We start from the raw sequence: 25,900 nt of genomic DNA on the forward strand, positions 1-25,900 counted from the left end.
CTGTATGTACTGAACGCTGGCAATTCACAAAACAGTTTCTGATGACACAGACAGATAACCTATCATTAGAAAACCAGTTAACGCATACAATGCAGGAAATAATCCTCTGTCTTGGTTCAGTCTGCAAGTAACAGCACTGAAACTCTTGAGGCACTGATGTAGTAACAAAGGAAGAGTTACCATTTTAAGAAAACAGTCATTGCACATAAGAGAAAACACAGCATTTATACAAACAAACACACACACACCCAGAGAGAGAGAGAGAGAGAGAGAGAGAGTGGTCAGGGATTACACGTCATTCTGCAATTCCCGCCCCATACAGAGGGCACATTTTCTAAAAACACAACACAGATCCATCCCCAAATGATATTGAGGCTGGCATGGCATCCTATGTGCATCTATATGGCAGTGTTTTTCAACCTTTTTTGGGCAAAGGCACACTTGTTTCATGAAAAAAAATCACGAGGCACACCACCATTAGAAAATGTTAAAAAAATTAACTTTGTGCCTATATTGTCTATATATAAAGTAATTCTCTTGAATTTTTCAATTTTTCCCACGGCACACCAGGCAGCATCTCGCGGCACACTAGTGTGCCACGGAACAGTGGTTGAAAAACACTGCTATATGGGAGAAAGCACTAATGACCCCAGAGTAGACTTCCTTCTGTGTAGACACAGGAAAGTTCCCTCTCAGAGTCAGACCATTGCCCCATCTAACGCAGTACCACCTACACTGACAGACAGCCGCTCTCCAGGGTTTCAGGCAGGGTATCTCCAAGCCCTACCTGGGGATTGAACCAGGGACCTTCTGAGCTACGTCCCTTCCTCATAAACATGCATGGGAATGTGCTCTGCTTACTTAGAAGTCAGTTCTATTTTTAAAAGCTGAGTTTACTTCCCATGTAAGAAGAGACCTAGATCTGAGATCCTGGGTCCTTCCTCCGTCACCATGGATCAAAACACCACACACACAGCATGCTGTACAAAAAGATACCTAGACAGCACTCTTGCTTACAAAACACAAAGCTGCCTCAGTTCTACTCGGGCCTGGTATGATGCAACACTTGGACAGATATATCTGTATAACATCCCTCTTTGCCCAAGAACCAGCGCAGAGCAGACAAGGCAGCGTGAGACCTGCAGCCAGGAAGCAACAATTTATAATGCAGTATTTGCCTAAAAAGCATGACAAATGAAAAGAAAAGGGGGAGCCGAAAGCCAAGTGTAAGCTAGCTAGCTAGCTGGGGTTTTTTTGGGTAGTGGTGGAGGGGAGAACAGGATTTCCCTACACTTTGCTAACCACAAATAAGCAGATGCATGAAGCAGACTTTGGAGGGAGGGAGGGACGGATCACACACAATTTAGTGTCTGCACTCCCAGATTAGTTGTCTATAAAAAGCAAGCTGGGGAAACCCACATCCCCAGAACGTGGAAGTCCTTTCTGAATAGAACCAGGACTTAAAATAATAATAGAAATGCTTTTATTTTCACTCTCAAGACAATTAAAAAAGACAGGCTATGGTACTTCCAAACCAACCAACCAACCACAGACACATTTTAAAATCTCCCCAGATTCCTGCCTAGGATCTGGTCATGCCTGTTCAGGTATCCATTAGGCCCAGGATGGCAAGAGGAATGAGTCTGCCCCAACCTTGCAACGCATGCAATAAACCTGCATTGGAAAATAATAGAAGCAGACTCTGCCAACCTGGTGCCCCCCAAAAGTCTTAGACTACAACTACATTGGGAGCTGTAGTCCATAGGAAGCTGCCTTATACAGAGTAATACGACTGTCCCATTTGGCTCTGAATTGTCTGCAATGACTGGTAGCAGCTCTCCAGGGTTTCAGGCACAAATTCTCTCCCAGTCCTACCTCCACTGGGGATTGAACCAGGAGGCTTCTGCATGCAAAGCAGACACCCCGCCAGCTGTGGCTGCAAGTGTAGCCCAAAACATCTGGAGGGCACTAGGTTGCCAAAAACAACTTTAGACCTTTGCTCTTGTAATGTACACTTTTCATTTGTAAAGCACTTGAAAAGCTCTACTGTTCACTGGTATATGTTGGTCCCATTTTACAGACGGGGAGGGTGGTGGCTGAGAGAGCCAGCAGCTTGCTCAAAGCCCACAATGAGTTGACGACTGAGTATGGGGCTCCACTGGGAAAGTAAATGAAAAAAAAATTAAAAGGGCCTTGCTGGATCAGAGATCCATCTAGCCCAGTGTCCAATCACAACCTTCTGGAAAGCTCACAAAAAGGACACAGTCCTGCCCTGGTATAGTGCATTTATACATGGATGCTCATGACAAACAGCAATGAAATGGCACACCCTGCATAATTTTTTCCAACCTTCTGAAATGCCATTTAAGGCACTAGCCATGGGGGAATAAGTAAATTGGCCTACTTCACAGGGCTGCTGTAGGTGCATTATTTTATTACATTTGCAGCCTGTCTTTCCTTCAAGGAGCTTAACGCAGTGCTGATTGTCATTGACACATGTGCATATTTTACCCTGAGAGTTAGATCAAGCTGATGGGAGGGCAAACTGGCTCAAGGGCACCTGGTGAGGTTCATGGTCCAATTGGGGGATTTGAACCCAGATCTTCCTGCTTCCAGTCTGACAATCAAACCCAAGAAAGGGGAACCCGCAGGCTTCCAGATGACCCTCGACTATTGGACGTGCTGGATGATGGGAGATGGAACCCAAAAGCACCTGGAGGGCTGCAGGTTCCTGCACCTCTGGCCCAACCACTAAGCCACATGTGTACAAACACAACGGACATTCTAAAGCACTATATACTATATGAATGCCACAAGCTATCACCAGCAAGGGGTTATGAAGTGTGTGTGGATCACATGTGTATGTTTGTGTTTCCTGATAAATAAACAAGGCCTACTAAGTCAGATCGAAGGTCCATTTATCCAAGCATTTTGCTTCCAATAGAATGTGCACTGCTGGGCACTCCTTAGGAGGCATTCTCAGGACCTCAGAGGTAGGCTGCACCTGTATATGGATGTACCATTTTGAAGTCACGGAAAAGAAAAGCAAAGAAGAGGGAAGGTAGGAAGAAAGAAGAGGAGAATGTGGAAAGGGGTGAATGGAGGAAAACATAAAAGCCTTGCTGAATTAGGCCAGTGGCCCATCTAGTCCATCATCCTGTTTTCACAGTGGTCAATGAGGTGCCCATTATGGGAAGCCTGCAAGCAGGAACAGAGCACAAGAGCCCTCTACCCTTCTGTGGTTTCTTGCAAGTGGTATTCAGAAGCGTTAGCTTTTTACTGCCTTCTGACCATGGAAGCACAGCATAGCCATCGTGGGCAGTAGCCACTGACAGCGCTATTTTATCCCCTCCCCACCACCCTTGAAAGAGGAGGATGAGAAAATCCTGGTAGGTAGGAAGAGGATAGTGACATAAAAGACAGCAGGGTAATATATAAAGAGAGACAGAAGGAAGATTTGCAACGACAAATAAATGGAAATTCAGAGAGGAAGAGGAAGGGTAGTGGTCAAAAGGGAGGGTAAGAAATCAAGAAAGAAGAGATGAATGGAGAGAAGGGGTGCATGTAAGAGAAAAATAAATAGAGGGAATAATTTATTTGTTATTTATTTCATAAAAATTAAAACACCGTTTGATCGTAAAAACAAGTAAATTCAAAGAGGTTTACAAAAGATTGATGAATGTAGGAAGAAGGGGATGGATGGGGGAGATTGATGAATAAAGTATGGGAGGGGGAATAATGAATGAGGGTGGGGGAGAAGGATGGATGGGGAGAAAAAAACCTAACGCTTTAAGGATGAGTCCAGAAGGATGAATGAAATGAGGGAGAAGGACTCACCCTCCAGCGAAGAGGTGAAGCAGCGTGCTCTTCTCCTGCGTGGGTCCGGCCATGCCTGCCTGCCTAACTGCCGGGCCGGCCCCGTCTGGTCGCCACAATCCCCGCAGTTCCTACTGCTGCTTCCAATGCCGAGGACGGCCAGGCAGAACTGGGCCTGCGCCAACACAGCCAGCCAGGTCACGCGACGCCGGCAGCCAGCTCCACGTGCATAACGAACCAACCGCGAGGCAGCCTGGCCGGCTGCGAGGTTAAAACTAAAAAAAAAAAAAAAAAAAGTAGGCGTGGCGCCGGCTCTGACGTCGTCCCGTTCCGGAGGCGGCGATAGGCTCCCCGCGACGCAGGCAAGGGGGCGCGGCGGCTGGCGCAATAGAGTTCAGCCCACGATGACTTAAGAAAGGGAGGTGGGGCCAGCGCACAGTTTGCTTCAATGTTAATTTTATGAATGGAGCGCGAAGGGAGGGGGCGCAGGGGATTGGCGCATTCTGAGAGGGGTGGGTGGGGCGATGACGGGGTATGTAAGAGGTTTGAAGGTTGTGGTCCTAGGCGCGTTTACTTGCGAGTAAGAAGCACCCTCCATCTCTTTAGCACAGGATCTGTCTGCGACTCTGCAGAGTCCGATGCAGTAAAAACACAACAAAGGGTTGTATCCAACTAAGTTTTACTCAAATGCAGGCCCACTGCGTGATATCCAATAATGGCCAATTACTAATTCGATTTAGAGTAGACCCACTGCAGTTAATGGTCATAACTCATTTAGGGTTCATTCTCTTCAATGGATGTACTCTTAGCAGGACTTGGCGGGGCATTGCCGATTTTTTCAAATATTATTTATTTATTTATTTTCCACCCTTCTCCAAAGGCACCTCACAACATAAATTAAAAACTGATACAGCTAAAAAGTACAACAATCAGTTATAAACATATTTATAAAACACATGAATAAGTTACCATATTGAAAAACAACACTGAATCAAAACAATGTGATTTAAGAGCACAAGAAGAGAATAAAATATACACCACTATGGCACTCGCTCCCACATGATGCAGCGCTGGCTACCAACCTGGATGGCTTTAAGAGAGGACTAGACAAAAAGAGGCAGTGATGAATTTGAATGTACATCTAGGGAGGGTTAAGGACATTGCAGTTGTTTTCTTTCATTTTATTGTTGTTTGTTAGCCACTTTGAGTCTCTTAGGAAAAATGGGTGAGATAGAATTCTATAAAACAAACAGCAGCAACAATTGGGGCAGAGATTGCTTTGGATGCTATTTTGGGCCTCCTCCAAGCCTGTGGTGGAGCCAGTCTCCTTGTCATAGCGGTCGACTTTTCCCTTTTCTTTAAAGGGAAATTCCCTTATTCCGAATAGGATTCCTCGCAAGAAAAGGGAAAAGTTGACAGCTATGCTCCTTGTTCAGTTCATGGCCCTAGCCAAGTCTGTTAAGCATCTCTCTGCATGACTAAAGAGTTCGTCTTTAGTACAGGTGCGTTGCCATAGAAATGCCCCCCTCCACAGACTGGGGGTGAGGATTCGTGGGTATAGGAGAGCAATAGCCCAGGGATCAGTTTTATCTTGGCTCATGGTCAACTGGAATGAGCTTTACTTGGGGGAAGTGCCATAGCTCAGTAGTAGAGCACCTCTTTCACATGCAGAAGCCCCCAGTTTCAATCTCTGGCATCTCCAGGTAGAGCTTGGAAAAGATCCTGCCTATAAAGCAGAGAGCTGCTGCCAGCCAGTATTGACAAGACTGAGCCAAGACTTAGGATATGGTAGCTTCCTATGTTTCTGTGATACAACTCCCCCCCCCCCAAAAAAAAATCTAATGGGAGAGCAAGATCTGCAGGAGTGTTAATGCTCTGACTGGAAGCGTTTCCCCACCCCTGCGCTGAACAAAGCCCTACTTTTTAAATTGTTGCTGCTGTCTGGGAAACTCTCCTTCAAAACCTTCCTCTGTGTATTTCCAGAAAGCGACAAGCGCATGGACTCTGATTCCAGAGGGCGGCCTTCTGAAGCTGGATCTGTTTTGTGAGAGGCTGAGCAAACACGCCCCACTCCTTGCACCCTTCTCATAGGAGCCTTGCCAAAGAGGCAGCTGTCAGTCACAGGACACACTGGGATAATTTGAAAGGGGTTACATTTGAAAAGCGAGAGGCTGAGGGAAAAGGCTGTGGTCTGAGGGATTAGATGCATTAGATGCTTTGCATGCAGAAGGTCCTAGGTTCAATCCCCAGTGGACTGTCCGGGGAGGGCTTGGAGAGACAACCCCTGCTTGAGACCCTGGAGAGCTGCTGCCAGCCAGTGTAGACAATACTGAGCTAGATTGGCCCGCACTGACTGGCAGCAGCTCTACAGGATTTCAGGCTGCGGTTTCTTTCCAAACCTACCGGTACCTGGAGATGCAATTGGGGATTGAACCTGAGACCTGCATGCAAAGCAGTTGCTCTACAAGTGAGCTGTGCTCTTCCCGTAATTCCTTGGCATATCTGGGAGAGAGAGAGAGAGAAACCCCTTTCTGAAACCCTGGAGAGCTGCTGCTGGTCAGTGTAGATAGTATTGACCTAGATAGACCAATGGCCTGACTCTGTTATAAGCAGTGCTGTCAAGTATCCCGTTTTCCCCGGGAATCTCCCTTATTTCAAGCAGTTTCCCGCTGCTATCCCTTATTTTTTAATATCCCTTTAATTTCCCGTTTTTTCTAAGGAAGCAGCTCCTCTCCCTCCCCCTGCTGGCCAGGGACTGGGAAGACCTCACCTCCTTGAAGCCTCAAAGCAAGCGGGAGCTATTTCCCGCGCTTACAGGCGTCGTAGCCCACGGGCAGCATTTCCAAAATACAGTAAGCCTACTGCGCGCGTTCACACTAGTGCTGCTCACTTTTGCTTCTGGTTCCGCCCACCACTGCCATGTGACTGTCCCCGGGATAGGTGAGGCTGCTGATCCCTTATTTTCAAGTCCGAAACTTGACAGCTATGGTTATAAGGCAGTGTTGTAAGAATTTCAAGGTCTTTCATATATATACATGTGTGTGTGTGTGTTGTTGTTGTTGTTGTTGTTCAGTCATGTCGGACTCTTCGTGACCCCATGGACCAGAGCACGCCAGGCACCCCTATCCTCCACTGCCTCCCGCAGTTTGGCCAAACTCATGCCAGTCGCTTCAAGAACACTGTCCAACCATCTCATCCTCTGTCGTCCCCTTCTCCTTGTGCCCTCCATCTTTCCCAACATCAGGGTCTTTTCCAGGGAGTCTTCTCTTCTCTTCTCTTCTCTTCTCTTCTCTTCTCTTCTCTTCTCTCTCTCTCTCTCTCTCTCTCTCTCTCTATATATATGTTATTAATTTACCAAACAAATAAGGCCACATGTCTGAAAACAGCACAGAAAGACAGGCCTCACTCCATTTTGACTCCTAGCTGGCCAAGTGTTTTCATCTGCAGGGAGGAGGTGAAAAGTCTCTGCCTGAGGATGGGCCATTTCCCTCACAAAGGACAGCCATTAGCCCTACCTGCCAGGGAGGAAACCTTTTGTTTTGCAGAAATGTGTGTCTGGGAGGGGTCAAGGAGAGATGGCACAGGTGTGGAAAATTCCCAAGTTACCTCCTCTGACCCTCCCCAATTTGTGATGTAGCTCTGATGTATCTGGGGGGGGGGTCTTGGGTTACACCTCTTCTGTGATTAGATGCTGTTTCTGGGGGTGGGCTAGACTCCAGGAGGGATTTTGAAATCCTTTATAAGAGCATGCCTGCTTTGTTCTGGGTCTTTTCCCTGAAAAACACCGTTGTTGCAACGGCTTCAATAAAGATCAAGCTTACTAGCTGCTTTGCTTCTCAATCTTCTCTGGTTGGCCTCTGTTTTTTACTCCTACCAATGGAGAACCTGCAAAGGACTTTGCAAGGGCTCTTGTGTACCCTATAAGGGAATAAGGGCACATTTTTCCTTATTACAGCAGCTTCCTATATTCCTATGCAACAGTGGTATTGGGGGGGGGGGGAAATCAATAGAAATGATTGATTCAAAGAAGAATGAGATGCTTTTTCAAGCCCAGGGGAGGCAGTGAGAACTGTCTGAATCTAACCCCACCCCATAACACCCATCATTATATACACAGCCTTCTTCTCCTGCCTGCAGGAGGGGGGAATGACCCCTGCATGTCGTGTGACTTTCCTGATTTGCTTTGTTTTATTTCATTTTCTGCATCCCTCCAGTCTTCTGCTCAACTTTACCCTCAAAGCAGCAGATGGAAAGAGACAGATCATAGACAAACAAGACCTGCAACCTTTTGCAATCCAAAGAAAAAGCCGTGAGGTGGTGCACGAGGAAATTGGTCGATAAGAAAACAGCAGCAGCCAGAAGCCTGCTTATAAAAAAACAACAGGCGTCTCTCAAGAACTGGGACGAGGCTGCATTATTGATCCATGTAGCTGTTGTCAATGGCCAAGTGGTAGCAGCTCTCCAAGAAAGAGCAGAGTCTGGCATGCAGAGGGTCCCTGATTCAGTCCCTGGTGGCATCTCCAGGTAGGGCTGAGAAAGACTCCCTGTCTCTGAAACCTTGGAGAGTTATTGCTAGTCAGTGTAGGGAATACTGAGTGAGATGGGTCAGTAGTCTGAGTTGGTAGAAAGCAGTTTGCTGTATATATGGCTTAAAACAATAGCTTCTATTAATTGTTCTGTGTGTGTGTGTGTGTGTGTGTGTAAACTGGTTGCTTCATGCAATTTCAGTATTGACCTTTTGCTCCTGGGAAGTTCATCAGAGTTTACACTTGATAAGACATTCCCCGTCTTGTTTGCAGACATAGTGGTCCAACAACCATGTGATTTATATGGGTTTTGAGGGCCCAGCAGCAGGTAAACAATCCTCAGTCCTGGTGATTAACCTTTACCGTTCTCCCTGTTGCAACATCTTTTCTTTACCATTTTCTTTACTAAATTTGTATACCACTGCCCTTCATCCAAAGATCACAGAACAGTTCACAACACAAAAATACAAAATGAGAACACAAAAATGCACAAAACACAAAAACAAGTCAATAACCCTGTTCCCACAAGCACATTTTCCCCAAACCTTGAGTTTAAAACTGTAACAATACCAGGCCTTTGTGCTCTACCCTCAAGGCAATACATGCCCAACATTTTTTGCATTGCAAAATTGCAAATTTAGAACTTTCCCTGGACAGTGAGTTCTTGTTGTGTCTAGGGCAGGTAAGAGGGATGGGACCTGGTTCGTTTAGGTCAGGGCCGAGGCACCTGTGACCCTCCAGATGTCACTTGACCACAACTGCCATCATCCCTGACCATTGGGCATGCTGGCTGGAGCTGATGGGTGTCCAACAAAAGGTTCTATTTTCCCTGATCTAGAAATACCGCTCACGTGCTATGATGTCACTTTGCTTGCTAAGCTTTACGCACCCACGTAAGAAGCAGCCCAATGAAGTGGAATGGGGGAACTCAATGATATTACAGGCTGCATTTTGTAATACTTGTTTAACTGTATAAAGTAAAACTGTACAGAACATTGTATGAAACTGTAATGTTCTTCATCGCAAGACATTCTGAGTGGTGTTTTTATGCTAGAATAGTAGGATATAAGTACGGTAAGTTAAAAAGATCAGATCGTGGGATCAATAGAGTGGGAAATTATCCAATACTGAACTGAAGGCAAAAAAACTAAAACTAAAAGCACCAACAGGTCTGTGAAGTAACAGTCAACAACTCCAACTGTGGAACTTGATTTGTACAATTGGATGGCATTATACTCCAGCAACAATCCTTCTGAATTATTGAATTGCCACAGATCTCTGTCTTGGAGCAAATTAAAAAGCCCAGAATTCCACGACCTAAGAATCCCCATTGAAAACAAAACTAAACAAATTTCTAGTCCTTACGACTAAAAAAGATTTCTTGAAAGCAGATTGGTAGTGCCTGCTGGAATTTCAGAAGCCAGAGAGACTTAATTTGGAGAGGGAGGGGGAACAATGGCATTATCAATAAACAAAACATTTTAATTTTTATTTATTTATTTATTTATTTATTTATTTATTTATTTATTTATTTATTTATACCCCGCCCATCTGGCTGGGTCTCCCCGGCCACTCTGGGCGGCCTCCAACAAATACTAAAATACAATACAAAGTCACAAATTTAAAATTTCCCTAAACAGGGCTGCCTTCAGGTATTTTCTAAATGACAGGTAGTTGTTTATCTCTCTGACCCCTGATGGGAGGGCGTTCCACAGGGCAGGCGCCACTACCGAGAAGGCCCTCTGTCTGGTTCCCTGTAGCTTTGCTTCTCGCAGTGAGGGAACCGCCAGAAGGCCCTCGGTGCTGGATCTCAGTGTCTGGGCTGAACGATGGGGGTAATGACGCTCCTTCAGGTATACAGGACCAAGGCCGTTTAGGGCTTTAAAGGTCAACACCAACACTTTGAATTGTGCTCGGAAACGTACTGGGAGCCAATGCAGATCTCTCAGGACCGGTGTTATGTGGTCCCGGCGGCCACTCCCAGTCACCAGTCTAGCTTCCGCATTCTGGATTAATTGCAGTTTCCAGGTCACCTTCAAAGGTAGCCCCACGTAGAGCGCATTGCAGTAGTCCAAGCAGGAGATAACCAGAGCTTGCACCACTCTGGCAAGACAGTCTGCGGGCAGGTAGGGTCTCAGCCTGCGTACCAGATGGAGCTGGTAGACAGCCGCCCTGGACACAGAATTAACCTGCGCTTCCATGGACAGCTGTGAGTCCAAAATGACTCCCAGGCTACGCACCTGGTCCTTCAGGGGCACAGTTACCCCATTCAGGACCAGGGAGTCCCCCACACCCGCCGCCTCCTGTCCCCCAAAAACAGTACTTCTGTCTTGTCAGGATTCAACCTCAATCTGTTAGCCGCCATCCATCCTCCAACAGCCTCCAGGCACTCACACAGGACCTTCACCGCCTTCACTGGTTCTGATTTAAAAGAGAGGTAGAACTGGGTGTCATCTACATATTGATGAACACCCAGCCCAAACCCCCTGATGATCTCTCCCAGCGGCTTCATATAGATATTAAAGAGCATGGGGGAGAGGACGGAACCCTGAGTCACCCCACAAGTGGGAGCCCAGGGGTCTGAACACTCATCCCAGGCGTCTGAACACTCATTAATCATTCCAAAAACAATTAAAATCGACAATAAGCTAAAAACCATATTGCAACACATGCCATGTTAACAGTCATGGCTTCCCCCAGAGACTTCTGGGAACTGTAGTTCATTTAAGGTGCTGAAAGTTGCTAGGAGACCCCCCTCACAGGGCTATAATTCCCAGCACCCTTGATGAAATAGAGTTTCCAGGATTCCTCAGGGGTAGAGTGGTACAAAGTGGTTCAAGAGTGCTTTCTGTGTCTCCCTCCTTTCACCTACAGGCCTCCCACATCAGCTCAGGGGATGGGGACGTCTTATCAGGAGCAAATGCTAAGCCTTAAGCAACTGGCACGTCACATTGCCAAAGGATTATTTATAGCCGACATGCAGCTCTGGGGACAGAACTGGTTTGCTCAGCCCGCAGGCCTGCCAAATAACCTTTTAACAAGTTGGAGAAGGGAAATTGGATCTGCTGCAGCTCAGTCTGAGAAGGTGACTTGGTGGAGGAAGCCAAGTGGGGGGCCTGTAAGATGCCCCAGGGAACATCATATTGATGGGCGGTCTCAGAATTCACAAAAGGCATGTAATGGAGAAAAGGGGATGTGGGCATGGGGGGGAAGGAAGGAACCCCAGGAGGATAATTCTGCATGTTTGCGCATTGTCAGGAATTGATTAGGAACGCAGGAAGTGTCTTACACTGAGTCAAAAGATCCTCCTAGCTCAGCATTGTCAATACTGACTGGCAGCAGCTGTCCAGGATCTCAGACAGGAAGCCTTTTCCCTGTCCCTTCCAGGAGATGTTGAGGATGGAACCTGGGAACTTCTGCATATACTCTTAAGGCACAGGAATATAGGAGGGTGCTGCATATTGAGTCAGACCATTGACGCATGATCTAGCACATGACAGGGGTGGACTTCTGTAATCTTTCACAATATGACACCCTGTGCGAGGCCAATTATTTAGAATCCCCCAAATGGATCTCCTTGGCCCACTTTAAAGCCTGCTTCTGATTTGGTATTGCAGTCACGATGGTCTGAATGTGAGAATCTTCTTGACATGGTCTGGCGCACAGTAACCAGGCAACACTCATCCTACAGTGTAGGCAAGCAGCCAGCGGACCAAAGAAGAATGAGGACAAATGGATGATGACCCATCTCAGGCTCCTGGAGGGGAGGGGAAAACGAGAGCCAGGGCAGGCAGCAAGAAACCAGATCGCCTCCAGTTGCATCTGCAGCCAATGCACCCTGTTCAATGCATTATATATAACGGAAACAGATTGCTGCCTTATACTGAGTCAGACTGTTGGCCCCTCTAGCTCAGTATTGTTTACACGGACTGGCAGGTGCCCTCCAGGCTTTCAAGCAAGATACATTCCCAACCCTTCCTGGATGCCACTGTGGGTCAAACCTGGCTTCTTCTACCTGCAAAGCAGATGCCCTACCACTGAGCTACGACTCTTCCTGTAAAGAAGAGGGAAAGCCCTGAGGTGCATTTAGTCATTCCGCTTCCTCTTTCGGAGGCTGCATTGCAAGGGACAGCTAAAGTGTGTGCATGTTGTGGGACTGAGCCTTGGACCTTCGCATGCAAAGCAGATGCCCTGGCACTGACCTGCAGCTACAGGAGGTCCAGTCCAAAACACCCGGAGGACCATGGCACTTCCAAAATGTATGCAAGGAATGATTCCACTTGACTAAATTTGTAGAGTTTTGGGATCTAGAGAAAATGATCCAACAGCCAGGTTCATCTTCATTTTATCGGTGTTGTTTTAATTTGTGTAAGCCACATTGAATTATAGAATTGTAGAGTTAGAAGAGACCCTCAAGGGTCATCTAGTTCAACCCCCTGCAATCCTGACCCATTTGTGCCACAGAGAGCATCTATCTAGCCCTGGTCTGGGGGACAGGAAGGATATAAATCAGTAGAATAACATTATTATTATTATTATTATTATTATTATTATTATTATTATTATTATTATTATTATATTTATATACCACTTACATGCCCAAATGGCTTCTAAGAGGTCACAGCTATAAAATCAATTACAAAAACCATACATAATTAAAAAGCGCAATAAAACAGTTTCATCTCTTATCAGGACTAGCCGCCTCTGATATTCTCCAAGAATCTAACTAATCCCTTTTTAAAGATATCTGTGTTGGTGACCATCTTGTGGCAGTGAGTTCCACATGTTAACCACAACAGACCTGTGCAGGTGTGGGAGCAGCTGGGTACACCTGGCCTGGGCATCTCAGAGAGCTAAGCTAATCACAGGGTATGGGCTGCCAGGGACTGACTGGCTGCTTTATTGTTTGAGTTTATAACTTTATTCTAACAAGACTTTATTCTATCCTGCCCCAAGCGTCAGACAAGCTCCGGCACAGGCCTGACTGGTTATAACAGCTGCAGGACTCCTACAAACCAAGGAATGGGGAAGATTCTCCCTTCACATGAGCAGACCAGCTTCAGATTGGGAACAATTTATAGCAGCTGCCTGGAAAGCACATATGTTTGGAGAATGCAGGCTGGATTTATATGCAGCAAATGTGCGTGTTTTGCTGTTCAGCGTAACAAGAGCAGCAGTTGGTCAGGAACAGGTAGGTAACCGTGTTGGTCTGCCGTAGTCGAAACAAAACAAAACAAAACAAAACAAAACAAAACAAAACAAAACAAAATTCCTTCCAGTAGCACCTTAGAGACCAACTAAGTTTGTTCTTGGTATGCACACGAAAGCTCATACCAAGAACAAACTTAGTTGGTCTCTAAGGTGCTATTGGAAGGATTTTTTTTTATTCTGAGTAGGTCAGGAAGTAGAGGTTGAAAGGTTGGCAAAAAAATTGCTCATACTTCAGCAGCCACCAGGGGGCAGCCAAAGCCTACAGTTTGCTGCCCGATTTCACATCCTTGGAGAGATAGTACAGAATCTACTGGTGCTGTCCACAACACAAACTTTTCAGGGCCAAGTGTGGGGCTTGGTGGTCAAGGGGGGGGAGGAGGCAGGCATTTGGGAAGCTCGTCCTGCTGGTCCCACCCTTGCATGCACACCCATCAGTGGGGCTGATGCGTTTTTTCCCCTTGGCAACATGGTGTGATGTAGAGTCACTCCATGAGCCAGCGATATGGCACTCATTCAGGAATGTGCTGCTCTGGATGAAGTATTTTGCAAAGGGGGAGCTAAAAAGGGAGGGGATCGGGGTGTGCATGTCAAGGGGCCAGGAGGGCTGGAGTACACCCTTCTGGGGCAGCAGGACTGTTGAGCTGGCCCAGATTGGGAGGGACAGTTTTCTGAAATCCATTTTAACAGCAACAAACTCCAGTATTTTGCAGATAGACTGTGGGGATATTCAGAGATCTGCAGCTATTACTCTCACTGCCTGCCCCACGGAGCAAAAAAACAGTACCTAGCTCTTACTTTTCCACCTCCTGTATATGGCGCCCTGGACTAGTGTCAGCAATCAAAACTGTTTGGGCAGTTATTGGGATTAGCCTGCCTGCTTCTGCAAAAAAATTTTTTAAATGCACCACACACAGGACACAGATTTGCATAAAATTGGCATATGCTAATTTATATGCATAGGTGCAGATTCAGAAATAATTACTATCCAGTCTTCATTGAACATTCATCTTGATTTGCTTGCAGGGCTGTCATATATTTGGAGGCTAGCTGATGCAGAAATACACTGAAAAGTGTGGGGTGAATGAATGGGAATATGTACAGGTATAAACACCTCACAAGCAAACCAGGGTGAATGCTCATACAGTGGTACCTTGGTTGGCAACCGTTTTGGATTACAACCACATCAAACCTGGAAGTGTGTGTCCCCTTTTTTGGATTACAACCCATTTTGGGGGGAAGGCCCCATTGGCAAAAGCGCACCTTGTGTTACAACCTGTTTTGGTTTACAACCAGACCTCAGGAATGGATTTTGGTTGAAAACCAAGGTACCACTGTAGTTGCATAACTACCCCATAAAATATTCTGATTAAGAATCGATAAAGATGAGGCATAGTCGAATGCCCACGTCAGCTTTGTGCAAGCAAATCAGGATGAACGCTCAACAAACAGGGTGTCTGGGGTGGCAGCTAGGTAGCAAGATGATGAGGGAAAGCCTCCGCCCCAGACCATCAGGAGCACCTGCCAGTCAGAGTAGGCAATACTGGATGAGATGGAGAAGGGGATGAGGTTCAATGTAAGGCAGCATCACACATTCAGAGTTTGAGCCTGCTTATTACAGAATTCAGGCCGATGCAGACAGATGGCGGTTGATAGAGGTGACAGAGGAGGCTCCTTCCAGACATAGCTTGGCCCCCTCCTTGACTGATTGTTTGAAGCCAGCCTATATTTACAAAACCTTGCATTCTGAAACAGTTTCCGCAGCCACAAGGCAGGGCCAGCACCAGACTTTAGTGTGCCCTCAACACACATGCCCAATGGCCAGGGCCATCTTACCCATAGGCGTTAGGGGTGCGCGGCACCCGGGCGTCGGGCTCTCAGGGGCGCCAGGCCGAGAGTCTGGGGCCTGAGAGTCCAAGGAAGAGCCCACCTGTAGGTCGGAGCACCGTGACGGGCTCTTCTGCATTGGGCGGCTCTACACCGTCAGTTTGGGGGTGACTGAGCCAGCGAGACGCTGAGGCAGCCGGCTGGCTCCACCCTCCTGTGTGCCTGGGACTGGGCAACCTGGGGGGGGGGCGCTGGACGGATCTTTGCACCCCAGTGCCGCATATGCTTAAGACAGCCCTGCCAATGGCCAGGACCTTACAGCATTTCCCCCCTTTTTCTGCTGCCACAATAGCTCGGTAGTCTCTACACTGACTGGCAGCAGCTGAAGGCCCAAGGTTTCGGGCATAGTTTAAAGGCTGGCCCCTGGATAGATTGAAGGGATAAAAGATGCTTTAAACCCAGGACTTTGAGGCTTGATGGGCAACTGTCGACCATCACTCCCCCCTGCTTTCAGTGAAAAGTTATCCCACCATTTATGCTATGCAGGGATTGTTTGGCTGTTGCCCAGGCAACCACTCAAACACACCTTGCCTCCTGGGCCTCATGAAGGCTTCACGCGACTGCTGGGACCAGGCCGGGGAGGCCCAAGCGCTGAGGAAACAGATTCCTGTCAGCTTGCTGCTAACACCCCAAGATGCCTGAGCAGGGGCCATGGAAGGGGCTGTGGGCTGCAGGGAAGCAGGGTGGCATGTTTAACTCATGGCCTGCAAAAAAGGGAGAGTTGTGTTTGGGGCCTTAGGCTTGGCGCGAGGCATCAGAGGGTTTGAAGTGCACAAAGGAGCCATGGGCCACCCTGCTACCGTGCCACAGCCCCACCAGCCTTGGCCAGCCTCCGCTTGCCTGCCTTCTTATTTACAAGCAGCCTAGGGGGTGCCACAGCCTGTCAGCTTCCTCCTTCCTCAGTCTCAGTGTTGCGCCTTGTAGAAGTCAACTGGGAGGTGGAAGATGTGGATGAAACCAGAACCAGTTGCTGCCACCTACTGGTGATCTCCCTGCCTTCTACCCTACCAGTCCCAATTGGCACCTGCCACCTCTAGGGTGTATGGAGGAGACTCCAGGGCTGAGTTGCCATCAGCTGCCTATGATGTTAGGGACTGGCAAGACTCCAAAGGGGGCGGGCAGAGGAAGCAAGGGAGCAGGAGGATGCTAGGGGAAGGGGGCCATGATTCATGGGACTTTGTGCCACCCATGAGAGAGGGGGAAGAGCAATAGTCTGGGCAGTCAGAGGTGGGGGAAGAGGTTCAGGAAGGCGCAGAGGCGGAAGAGACAGTCCTAGAGAGAGAGTCTGGCCCTCCTCCACTGTCTCCAAGGACAAAGAACGGCTTAAAGTGACAGGAGCAGCTGGAGATGCAGTGCAGGAGAAGTTGCCAGTTGCTTGTGAGCACCATGTTGCAAGAGGTGGATCAAATGTGCCCGAGGAGGTTTGGCACACTGTTGTGCTCTCCTCCACCAAGGGTATTTAGAAGCAGAGAATGGGCAGTCATCTGTCGGGGCAGAGGCAGATATAGGGCAGCGGATATGGGGGCACAGGGCGCCTTCCCAAAGCCTGGAAATGCTTATCCTGTGCCTACTTCCCAAAGCTTGGCACCTAGTTTACCCAGCTTAAGCCGGCATCACAAGGGGCTGGAAAGAGGGCATCAAATGTTGGCCTCGCACAGGGCGGCATATTACCAAGGTCAACCCTTGGTCAGGGGTGCCATAACTGCAGGTCCCTGCAACGAGCAGGGGTTGACTAGATGATCATCAAGGTCCCTTCTCAACTTAAAACACTTTGTCTGAGCCAGGGCCTCCCCCCATCACTGTGTGGCTTCCCCCAGTAAATCCTGGAAACTGTAGGTTACCCCTCCCAGAGCAACAATTTCTAACACGCTTAACAAACTACAGTTCCCTGAATTCTTTAGGGAAAGCTATGGCTTTAAATGAATGGTGTGCATGCAGCCTTTCTCTGTCTTGGATTTCTTATGAGATGGAGTAGGGTTGTTGTTGCTTTGTGTACCCCCCCCCAAAAAACATAAATATTTTCCTAGAAACTCAAATGTTCTGTACACAAGGAGCCTTATCCTGGCAGCGAGAAAATGCATGGGGCAGGTCGTCCCGCATTCTCAGCATAGTTACAACCTCCCAAGTCAATGTGCCATTTTACAAAAGGTGGGGGTCATAGTTACCGACAGCCTTGCAACAGCTCTATTTATCAACCTGACTCCCTTTGCAAGGATGTCCAAAATTGCAAAATGAAAGCCTTTTGTAGGGGAAATAAAGGGGGTGGTTTTGTTTTGCTTTTTCATCAGGCTATGACTAATACTCCTGAGTCCAAGAGAATGTCAACAGGAGATAGGGAGTAGGGGTAGACTGCTCAGTGGCCGAGTTGGTTATGAGTCTGGCTTTGAACAACTGGAGCAAATGGTGGATTCTTTTTTTTTTATTTTATTTTTTTTATAAGATTTTTATTATTTTCCAATAAAACAAGAGAAAAACATAACATAACATAAACACCAACATTAACACAATAAAAACACATTACATAAACACAATCGACAAAGAGAACAATTAAAACAAAACCAAAACCAATACATACCTAAACTGGAACACCAATCTATCTCTTACTACTTAACGAAATCTAGTTTCTGATCTTCTAAAGGGACCTCCCCCGCTTTCCCTCCTCTGCCTTCAATACTAATATACTTTGGTAACATCCATTTTTAACATTGCAATTCATTATCCAACCTTTTATACTATCATAAAACTTAACATCTTATAGTATCATGAAATAATTCTTAAATCAATCTTATACTTCTTTTCACTTAAGCTGCTGCTATTAGTCAGTTACATATCTCTTCACTAATTCAAAATTCCCAAAATCGTAACATCAAAATCTTAAAACTTAACATCAAAATCCTAAAGTCTTAACACACTATCTTCAGGGTACCATAAATCCATCCTAATTCAATTTTTATCATTTTCACCCTATTCCCCTTCTTACCATTTTTCTACTCTCTCCCATGCCCCCCCACCATTCATCTTTACATTCCCCTCTGTTGTCCTTGTTCAGTGTCATCTTATAGTTTATAAATCTCCTCCTTGGGCGCCTCAAGAGGCACCAACTCTCCTCTCCCAGCAACTCCATTTCGCAATTTTGATTTTCTTCCACTTGTGTCTTCGAAAATCTTCTCACCTTCATCTCTGGACTCCCACTCCAGAGACTGGATCTTGTAGCTCCAGTCAAAACATCAGCCCTGTGTCTCTCACTGCACCAGGGCCGTCCATTTACCTGGGGTTGCTGAATCAATTCGTCCCATTTCTCCAGCACCTCCCCCAGTTCCCTGGAGAAGTCTGCTTCCAAGTTATCAAAATTCTCCCAAATCTGGCTGGTCTCTCCTGCTCCACAACAAATTTCATTGAAATTACGCCCTAACCAGTCCATTTTCCGATTCACAAACTCCAATTGCAGAAGGATTGTTCTTTGTTCCTGGGTGATACCCGGATCTAGAATCAGTTTAAAAGCGAAAGCAAGCATGGTTGGAGAAGACAAAGGGTGTCAAATGTCAGTAATTTTCCATCTTGCGTACTAGTTTTCCAGCGCCATTTTCCCTGAGACAGGGTGCCAAAAACAATTCCAAAAGCCACAGAAGAGATATTTCCAAAATCTTCAATCCCCTCACTGGGATTTAATCCATCTTCTCTGTCAAAGTGCTTCGTAGCAACATTGTATCTAGTGATGCAGCTGCAGCCACTTGAAACTTAATTACCTCCTCTGCACAACAAAGGAGAGGGACGGGCTTCCTTTTAACATCCCTCCCGGTTGCCAATTATTCAAATGTAAATCCAATTAGTCCCGTACTTACAGCAGCCGGGGTTCTTCTTTTTTCTTTGAAGTTAGCAGGAAAAGCTTGGTGCTCAGGTCTGGCAGAATCGCTGCTTTGATCTCCTGGGGGGGTGCATCCGCCTCTCCAGTCCCGTGTCGGAGCTCCGCTCGCTTGATTTCCCCCCCTTACGAGGGTCAATCAAGAGCAGAGACGGCACGTCTGGGACCCACGAGGCCGCGGTCCACGGGACGCTCTTCCCGTGGCTTTAAGGGGCCCTTGGCGCAGACAAGGAGACCCCTAAAACCCCCCGGGAGCGGGAGCTCTTTAGCTCCGCTCCGCCATTATCCGGCACCAAACCGGAAGCTCCAAATGGTGGATTCTTAAAACTCCTTGTGAGCTTGCATTGGCTTAAAAAAACCAGAGGAATACACAAAAGACTCACCGGTGGGGCACAGCTTACATCACACAGTGAGAACTGGTGTGGTGCAGAGGCCTGGGACTAGGGTTCAAATCCCCAATCAGCCATAAAGCTCTCTAGATGACTTTGGGCCAGCCACTGGTAATACTAACCCAAACCATGCTGGCTTAGCGTGAGAGCAAAGGTACATGCTCCCAGAGAGGAGATTGAGGCGACTTTGTTCTTTCTCAGTCATTTAGCTGAGCCTTGGGACTCAGCTATACAGCTGCAGATAGAACATTTTAAGTGTGTTATAAAGTGCAATATACAAATGTGTCACTAGATGGCGATGGTGAGCTATGGCAAATTACATATATTTTTCAAAATGTTTTATATGTGTGTAGAGTCCACCTTGGTTTGGCATAGCATGCTGTCCAATCCTGTGCTATAGAAATGTTCAGCTCTCTCCTGAAAAGCCATGAGCTGTAACCAATGCTTGTCCTACGTTTGAAAATAATCAAGCAAAGGTTGGATGCATCTGAACGTAAGACCATAATGAGAGCCTCCTCTCATTATCAAGCTGTTGGCCCCTCTACTCCAGCATCCTCTTCTCACGGTGGCCAAGCAGATGCCTGTGGGAAGTCCACAAGCAGGACCCGAGCACAAGAGCCCTCTCCTCTCCTGTGGTTTCCAGCTACCAGTATTCATAAGCATTGCTGCCTCCAACTGCAGAGGCAGAGAATAGTCATCACACTAATGGCTAATAGCCCTCTCTTCCATGAATGTGAGTAATCCTCTTTTAACCCTCTGTCCTTTGAAGGGGTCCCTGCTAGCAGTTTAAACCTTTGCAAGGTGACTTCCATTTCTAAATAAAAAGTTTTCAGGTTGCATTGCAGTTGCCTCGAGACCTTTTGTAAAAAAGCTCTGCATGTTTCTATAAGCTGAACCATTGCAGCGGGAAGTATGAGCAGCAAGTTTGATAGAGCTTACTGCCAGGAAGCTATGTATAGGATTGCCATTATAAATTGGGTTTTATGGGTATGTCTATGGACTAAGACCTGGGAGGTCTTACTCTACTCAGCCATGAATCTCACTGGGTGATATAGAGGCCAGTCACTGCCTCTCAGGCTAAGCTACCTCACAGGGTTGTTGTAAGGACTGAGGAGGGGGAGAACCATGTATGCCACCTTGAGCAAATTGCAGAAAAAGGTGGGATAGAAATGGAATAAATAAAGTTTGTCCTAGATGTAATTTGAATCCACTTTCAAAGGCAGCCCCATGGATATTGCCCCACAGTCACCCAACTGGGAGGCCATTAGACAACATGGATAACTGCTAGCCAGACTTCCCCTAGATGTGTACGTTCTGCACTAAGGCAACCTCTGTTTTTGTGATAACAGGCCATTCCTGGACAACAGCAGACTCCTTTCACTTCCCGCTGGCTCCCAAGATTCCCAGTGGAGTCAGCAGACTCTGAGCGAGACCCTTTAAGTTCACCACCCCAAGGCTAAAAAAAGCTCCTTTTCTGAATGCTGGCCATTCACCTCCCGTATCACACCCCCTCCTTGCACCAAGGTTATAAATACACTGAATGTGTCTAGACTGCATCTAAACTTGGCCATGGTCACACCTTTTGATACTAGGAAGCTAAAAAAAGGGGGGTCTTTATGAACACATGTGAGATCGAGAGAGAGAATTGACCTAGCCCCTGTTCTGCCCCCTCCATGTCTCTTTTTCCTTTTTTTCCAGAGACTGGCATCCTTTGCTAAGGGGACCCTGGAGATCCTCTGCCCCTCAAAAGGCAGCCAGGCGCCTTGCCCAGGAGGAAATGCCTTACCCCAAATCCCTTCCTGTAGTGTGTTCAATGCTCCATTGAAGGAGAGACCCTGCACACCACCGCAGTGTTCATGCTAGCTCCTCTGGTTAGTGCTCTCCAGTTTTGCTTTGCACATCAGAGGATCCTTACCACCAGCTGCTTTGTGATCTCCAGGGCGAGCTTTCTTTTGAGATGCACGATGGCTTTGCACAGGTACATAGGAACACGACTTATACTGAATAAGACTACTGGTCCATCTGGCTCAGTGTTGTCTACACTGACTGGTGGAAGCTCTCCAGTGCTTCAGAGACAAGAAGACTACCTAATGCCGGGACTGAACTTGGAACCTTCTGCATGAAAAGCTGGTGCTCTGCAACTGAGCTACCTACAGCCCCCCTCTATCCCTGATCCAGGTCAAGCAGATATGGCAGGGGATGCTGAAGCAAGCACCATGAGCATCAGCCCAAAGCCACAAAATCTGAATCCTAAAAGGTCTCTCTCTCTCTCTCAGTCCCACAACTCCAGCCCTCCTTCAACCCGTTACAAGGAAGTGTTGCAGCTCAGTGGTAAAGCACATGTTTCAAATGTAGATTTCGGGTGGGAAACCTGTGCACGCCCCCAGGTGGTGTTGTAATAACAACTCCCATATTCCCTTACCACTGGCCATGTTGGGTGGGGTTGATGAGAGTCCAACATCACCAGAAAGGGCACATTCCCCATCTAAGACAACTGTGGCCCTCCAGATACAGCTGAACTACAACTCCCATTGTGCCAGATCATTCACAATGCTGGCTGGGGCTGATGGGAGCCTTAGAGTCAAGAGAGATGCTGCTGAGAAGAGGAGATAATGCTGAGTCGGCTCAGAAGGACCAATGGCCTGACTCGGCATATGACAGCTTTGGATGTGCACACTATTGCCCTCTGTTGGCAGCTACTATAACAGCACTCTGATCAATGACTTACGGAAAACTTCTCATGAGATAAGAGTTTACAATGTGCTTCACAAATTTTGGGTTTTTACAATGTGCCGATAAGCAACCTTTTAGGCAAGGGAGGCTGGTCCAGTTAGGGCAAAAGGCCACTGCCCCACCAACCTCACTTGGTGCCCTCAGCCAGCCCTCCAGCTGCCCTGCCATCTCATTGATAACCAATCCAGAGAGTGGCCATATCAGATTCCTCCTCCTCTTTAGTCTCAATGTTACTGCACTAAAGAACTCAGCAGGGAGGAGGATGGGGAGAAAAGTATAATTAGTTGCCTCTGGCTCAGCCACTCATTGGCTTTGGCTCCACCTACCATTGGGCTCTCTGCCTTCTGCCCTAACAGTCTCAATGGGCACCAGTCACCACTGCTTTTAGGTGCTTGGTAGAGATCAGACACAGGAAGCAACTCTCGGTGTGTGTTTTTTTAATGATGGGAACAAGCCTCATGGGAGGGAAATTGAGCACCAGGTTTCATGGGTCTGCTGCCCATTTGGGGTTTGTTCCAGAACACTTCCACTCTCACCCATATATCAGGTTGTATATATGTGTAAATCAATGGCTACTGGGCGCCACAATCGCTCAGTGGAGTCTGCATGTGCAAAAGCAGTCTAGCTTCAAAACACAGATGCTGGAAAACAGCAAGACTGGAAACATCCCCAGGGGATTGTGGCCCAACTTTGCCACTCTTAATAGAACCCCACATCTGCCACTTCACTTTGCTTTGACAGACTGTTAAATACAAAACATGAGACTAGGTTGCATCCAGCATTGGTCGTAATCAGAGTAGACCAACTGAAATGAATGGACATGATTATCTTAGATCCGTTCATTTCAAGGGCTGTTGTTATGTACTGATCACACTGGACTCCGAGTATCTTTCAGCTGTCCTCCAAGCAGGGTTTAGTTGAATGCAACTTACTGTGTCCAGCACCTAATACTAACATTCAATAAATGTTAACGTTCAGAGAGGCATAGGAAGTCGCCTTATAGCAAGTCAGACCATTGGCCATCTAGCTCAGTACTGTCTACAATGACTGCCAGCAGCTCTCCAGAGTTTAAAAAAGGAATCTCTCACAGTCCTACCTGGAGATGCTGAGGATGGAACCTGGGGCCTTCTGCATGCCAACCAGGTGCTTTACCACTGAGTTACAGCCTTTCCTTTAAGACAGAGGTCTCCAAACTAAGGTCCGCGGGCTGGATACGGCCTGAGGGACTCCTTTATCTGGCCCACGGCTACCCCTGCCACCTGCTGCTGCTGCTGCCTGCTCTTACCAGCGCAGTGCGGCTGCCCACTTCTGGTCCGGAGGAGCACTGGAAATAGCTTGTGTGCATGTGCAAGTGTTATTTCCGGTGCACATCCGGGTCGGAGGAGGCCCGTACACATGCGTACAAGCTAGTTCCAGTGCTCCTCTGACCCGGAAGTGTGCCAGAAATAGCGTGTGCGCACGCGTATGGGCACGCGCTCTCTGGCCCTCCATGTGATCGGCGCTGGAGACACCGGCCCAAGGTGCGGTAAGTTTGCTGACCCCTGCTTTAAGACATAGACCATGAGTTATACCATTGGTCCATCTAGCTCAGTATTGTCTACACTAACGAGCAACAGTTCTCCAGAGTTTCAGAAAGTGGTCTCTCCCAGCCCCGCTTGGAGATTCTGCAACCTTCTGCATGCAAAGCAGATGTTCTGCCGCTGAGGTAGGACCCTTCCCTCATATTCATGGGCCTGGGACGAGAGAGAAGATACTGCAACATTCCCAGGCACCCTCCTCTGTCTTTCTTTTTTCTTTTTACTGCCTTCTTCACACAGCTGTAGGAGTTTATTAGTGAGAGGAGAAGCCGTCAGTTCCAGACACAAGAAGCGTTATTTAGTCTAGAGACTCTCAAAGGAAGTATCCGTTTGCACGTGAAAAATCTCTGGAATTTCTCCCTTGCTCGCCTGTGTCTTCGACACAGAAGTGCTGCTTTCTGTTCAGTCTCCCTTTGCACCCTGGATTGGGCTGGTATCTCCGCAAATCGTCCCACTTGATCCTGGTCAGTGTGAACATAAGAAGAGCCTGCTGGATCAGGCCAATGTCCCATCTTATCCAGCATCCTGTTCTCACAGGGGCCAACCAGTAAAAGGAGCAGTGGGCAGGGAGAGCTAGGGATGCAGGCGAAATTTGATTCAGTTCGCATTGAAAGGCGAACCTCCCCTAATTTTTACCTTTTTTAAAAATACACAAAGTGAAACACAGCCATCATTTGAAACACACACCTCTCTTAATTTTGCATTTTTGGTTCTCCAACCAAGAGATGTGTATAAAAATGAATTATATTAAGGTGTGCATAAATCTGAATAACTTGTGAAAATACCTTACAAAAATGCATTATTATTAGGGGAATATACTGCATACAGAAATGAGTATATTTGGAGAAATTTGCACTAAAATGCTGATGAGGATGTTTTAATTTTAAAAACAAAAACAAAACACCTGATGTGATAATGTGAAGAACTGAACTTAAAGTTGGACAAATGACTAATATTGACAGATTCACCATTCCCTGGCATTGTCCTATATTACTTGATCTTGCTTTCACTGATTCCCATATACATGACAAGTCAAAGAAAGAACGGAAAGCAAATACCTTTGCCTCCCCCCACCCACAAATAAAAAGTCTATTTGTTTCTTTTCTTGATGAATTCCTAGGAATTCTTGATGCTTCCTAGGAAGCATCTCCAAGCAATTTAACAATAGAAATGTCAATGATACAACCATGCATAAAACAAAGTCTGTTTGATGCAGTGGTTAGAGTCAGGGCCGTCTCGTCCATAGGGGCTGGTGGCGCGTTGCGCCAGGGCGCTGGACCCCCTAGGGGTGCCCCCTTGAGCCTGCCGGCATACCGGGCACCCCCTCCCCAACCCGCCCCCGCCCCCATGGGCGGGCGGGCTGAAAGCCAGCCGCCCTCACCTCCCGGAGCCCCAGCTGGAGTGCTGGAAGGGCGCGCAAAGCCCCACGCCGCTCCAGAGCCACGCCCCTCATCCCCCGCTCACCCACCACCCCTCCCGAGGGGCGGCCAGTGCGGGAGGGAGGCGGGCGGAGAGGCGGCACGCCAGGGGCGCAGAGGGATCGCTGCGCCACGGCGGCCGATCCCTCTAAGACGGCCCTGGTTAGAGTGTTGACTAAGATCTGGGAGACCAGGGTTCAAATCCCCATTCAGCCAAGAGAAGCTTATTGGGTGACCTTGGGCCAGTTGCTCACTCTCAGCTGAACCTGCCCTCACAGGGTTGCTGGGAGGATACAATGGGAAGGAAGAAGAAACGTGTTCAACACTTGAAGAAACATGTTCAACACCAGCAACTTGGTGGGAAGATGGGATATAAATGTAATGAATTAATAACATTTTAGGTAGGCCTGTTTGAAGAGGGGTACACACCCATTTCCTTCAGGCACACCTGGTTTTGACACAATACTTTTCCCTGCCCACTCCA

General features: G+C 47.4%; 1 protein-coding gene across 2 annotated transcripts in view; it reads right to left on the reverse strand.

Annotated features, from left to right (window-relative positions):
* SLC25A33 (solute carrier family 25 member 33) overlaps positions 1 to 25,900 on the reverse strand; it is a 52,398-nt gene that overhangs the window by 23,354 nt on the left and 3,144 nt on the right. Inside the window, exon 1 of one of the 2 annotated variants that reach the window (XM_033156244.1) lies at positions 3,838 to 4,074. The exons of the other annotated variant lie outside the window; for it this stretch is intronic. Within the exon in view, the coding sequence (XP_033012135.1) occupies positions 3,838 to 3,890 (53 nt within the window). The 5' untranslated portion in view covers positions 3,891 to 4,074. Of the gene's footprint in view, positions 1 to 3,837; positions 4,075 to 25,900 lie in introns of those variants that run through there. 2 annotated transcript variants of the gene reach the window in all.

This window comes from Lacerta agilis, chromosome 8, assembly GCF_009819535.1.
Source record: "Lacerta agilis isolate rLacAgi1 chromosome 8, rLacAgi1.pri, whole genome shotgun sequence".
Classification (NCBI taxonomy): Eukaryota; Metazoa; Chordata; class Lepidosauria; order Squamata; family Lacertidae; genus Lacerta; species Lacerta agilis.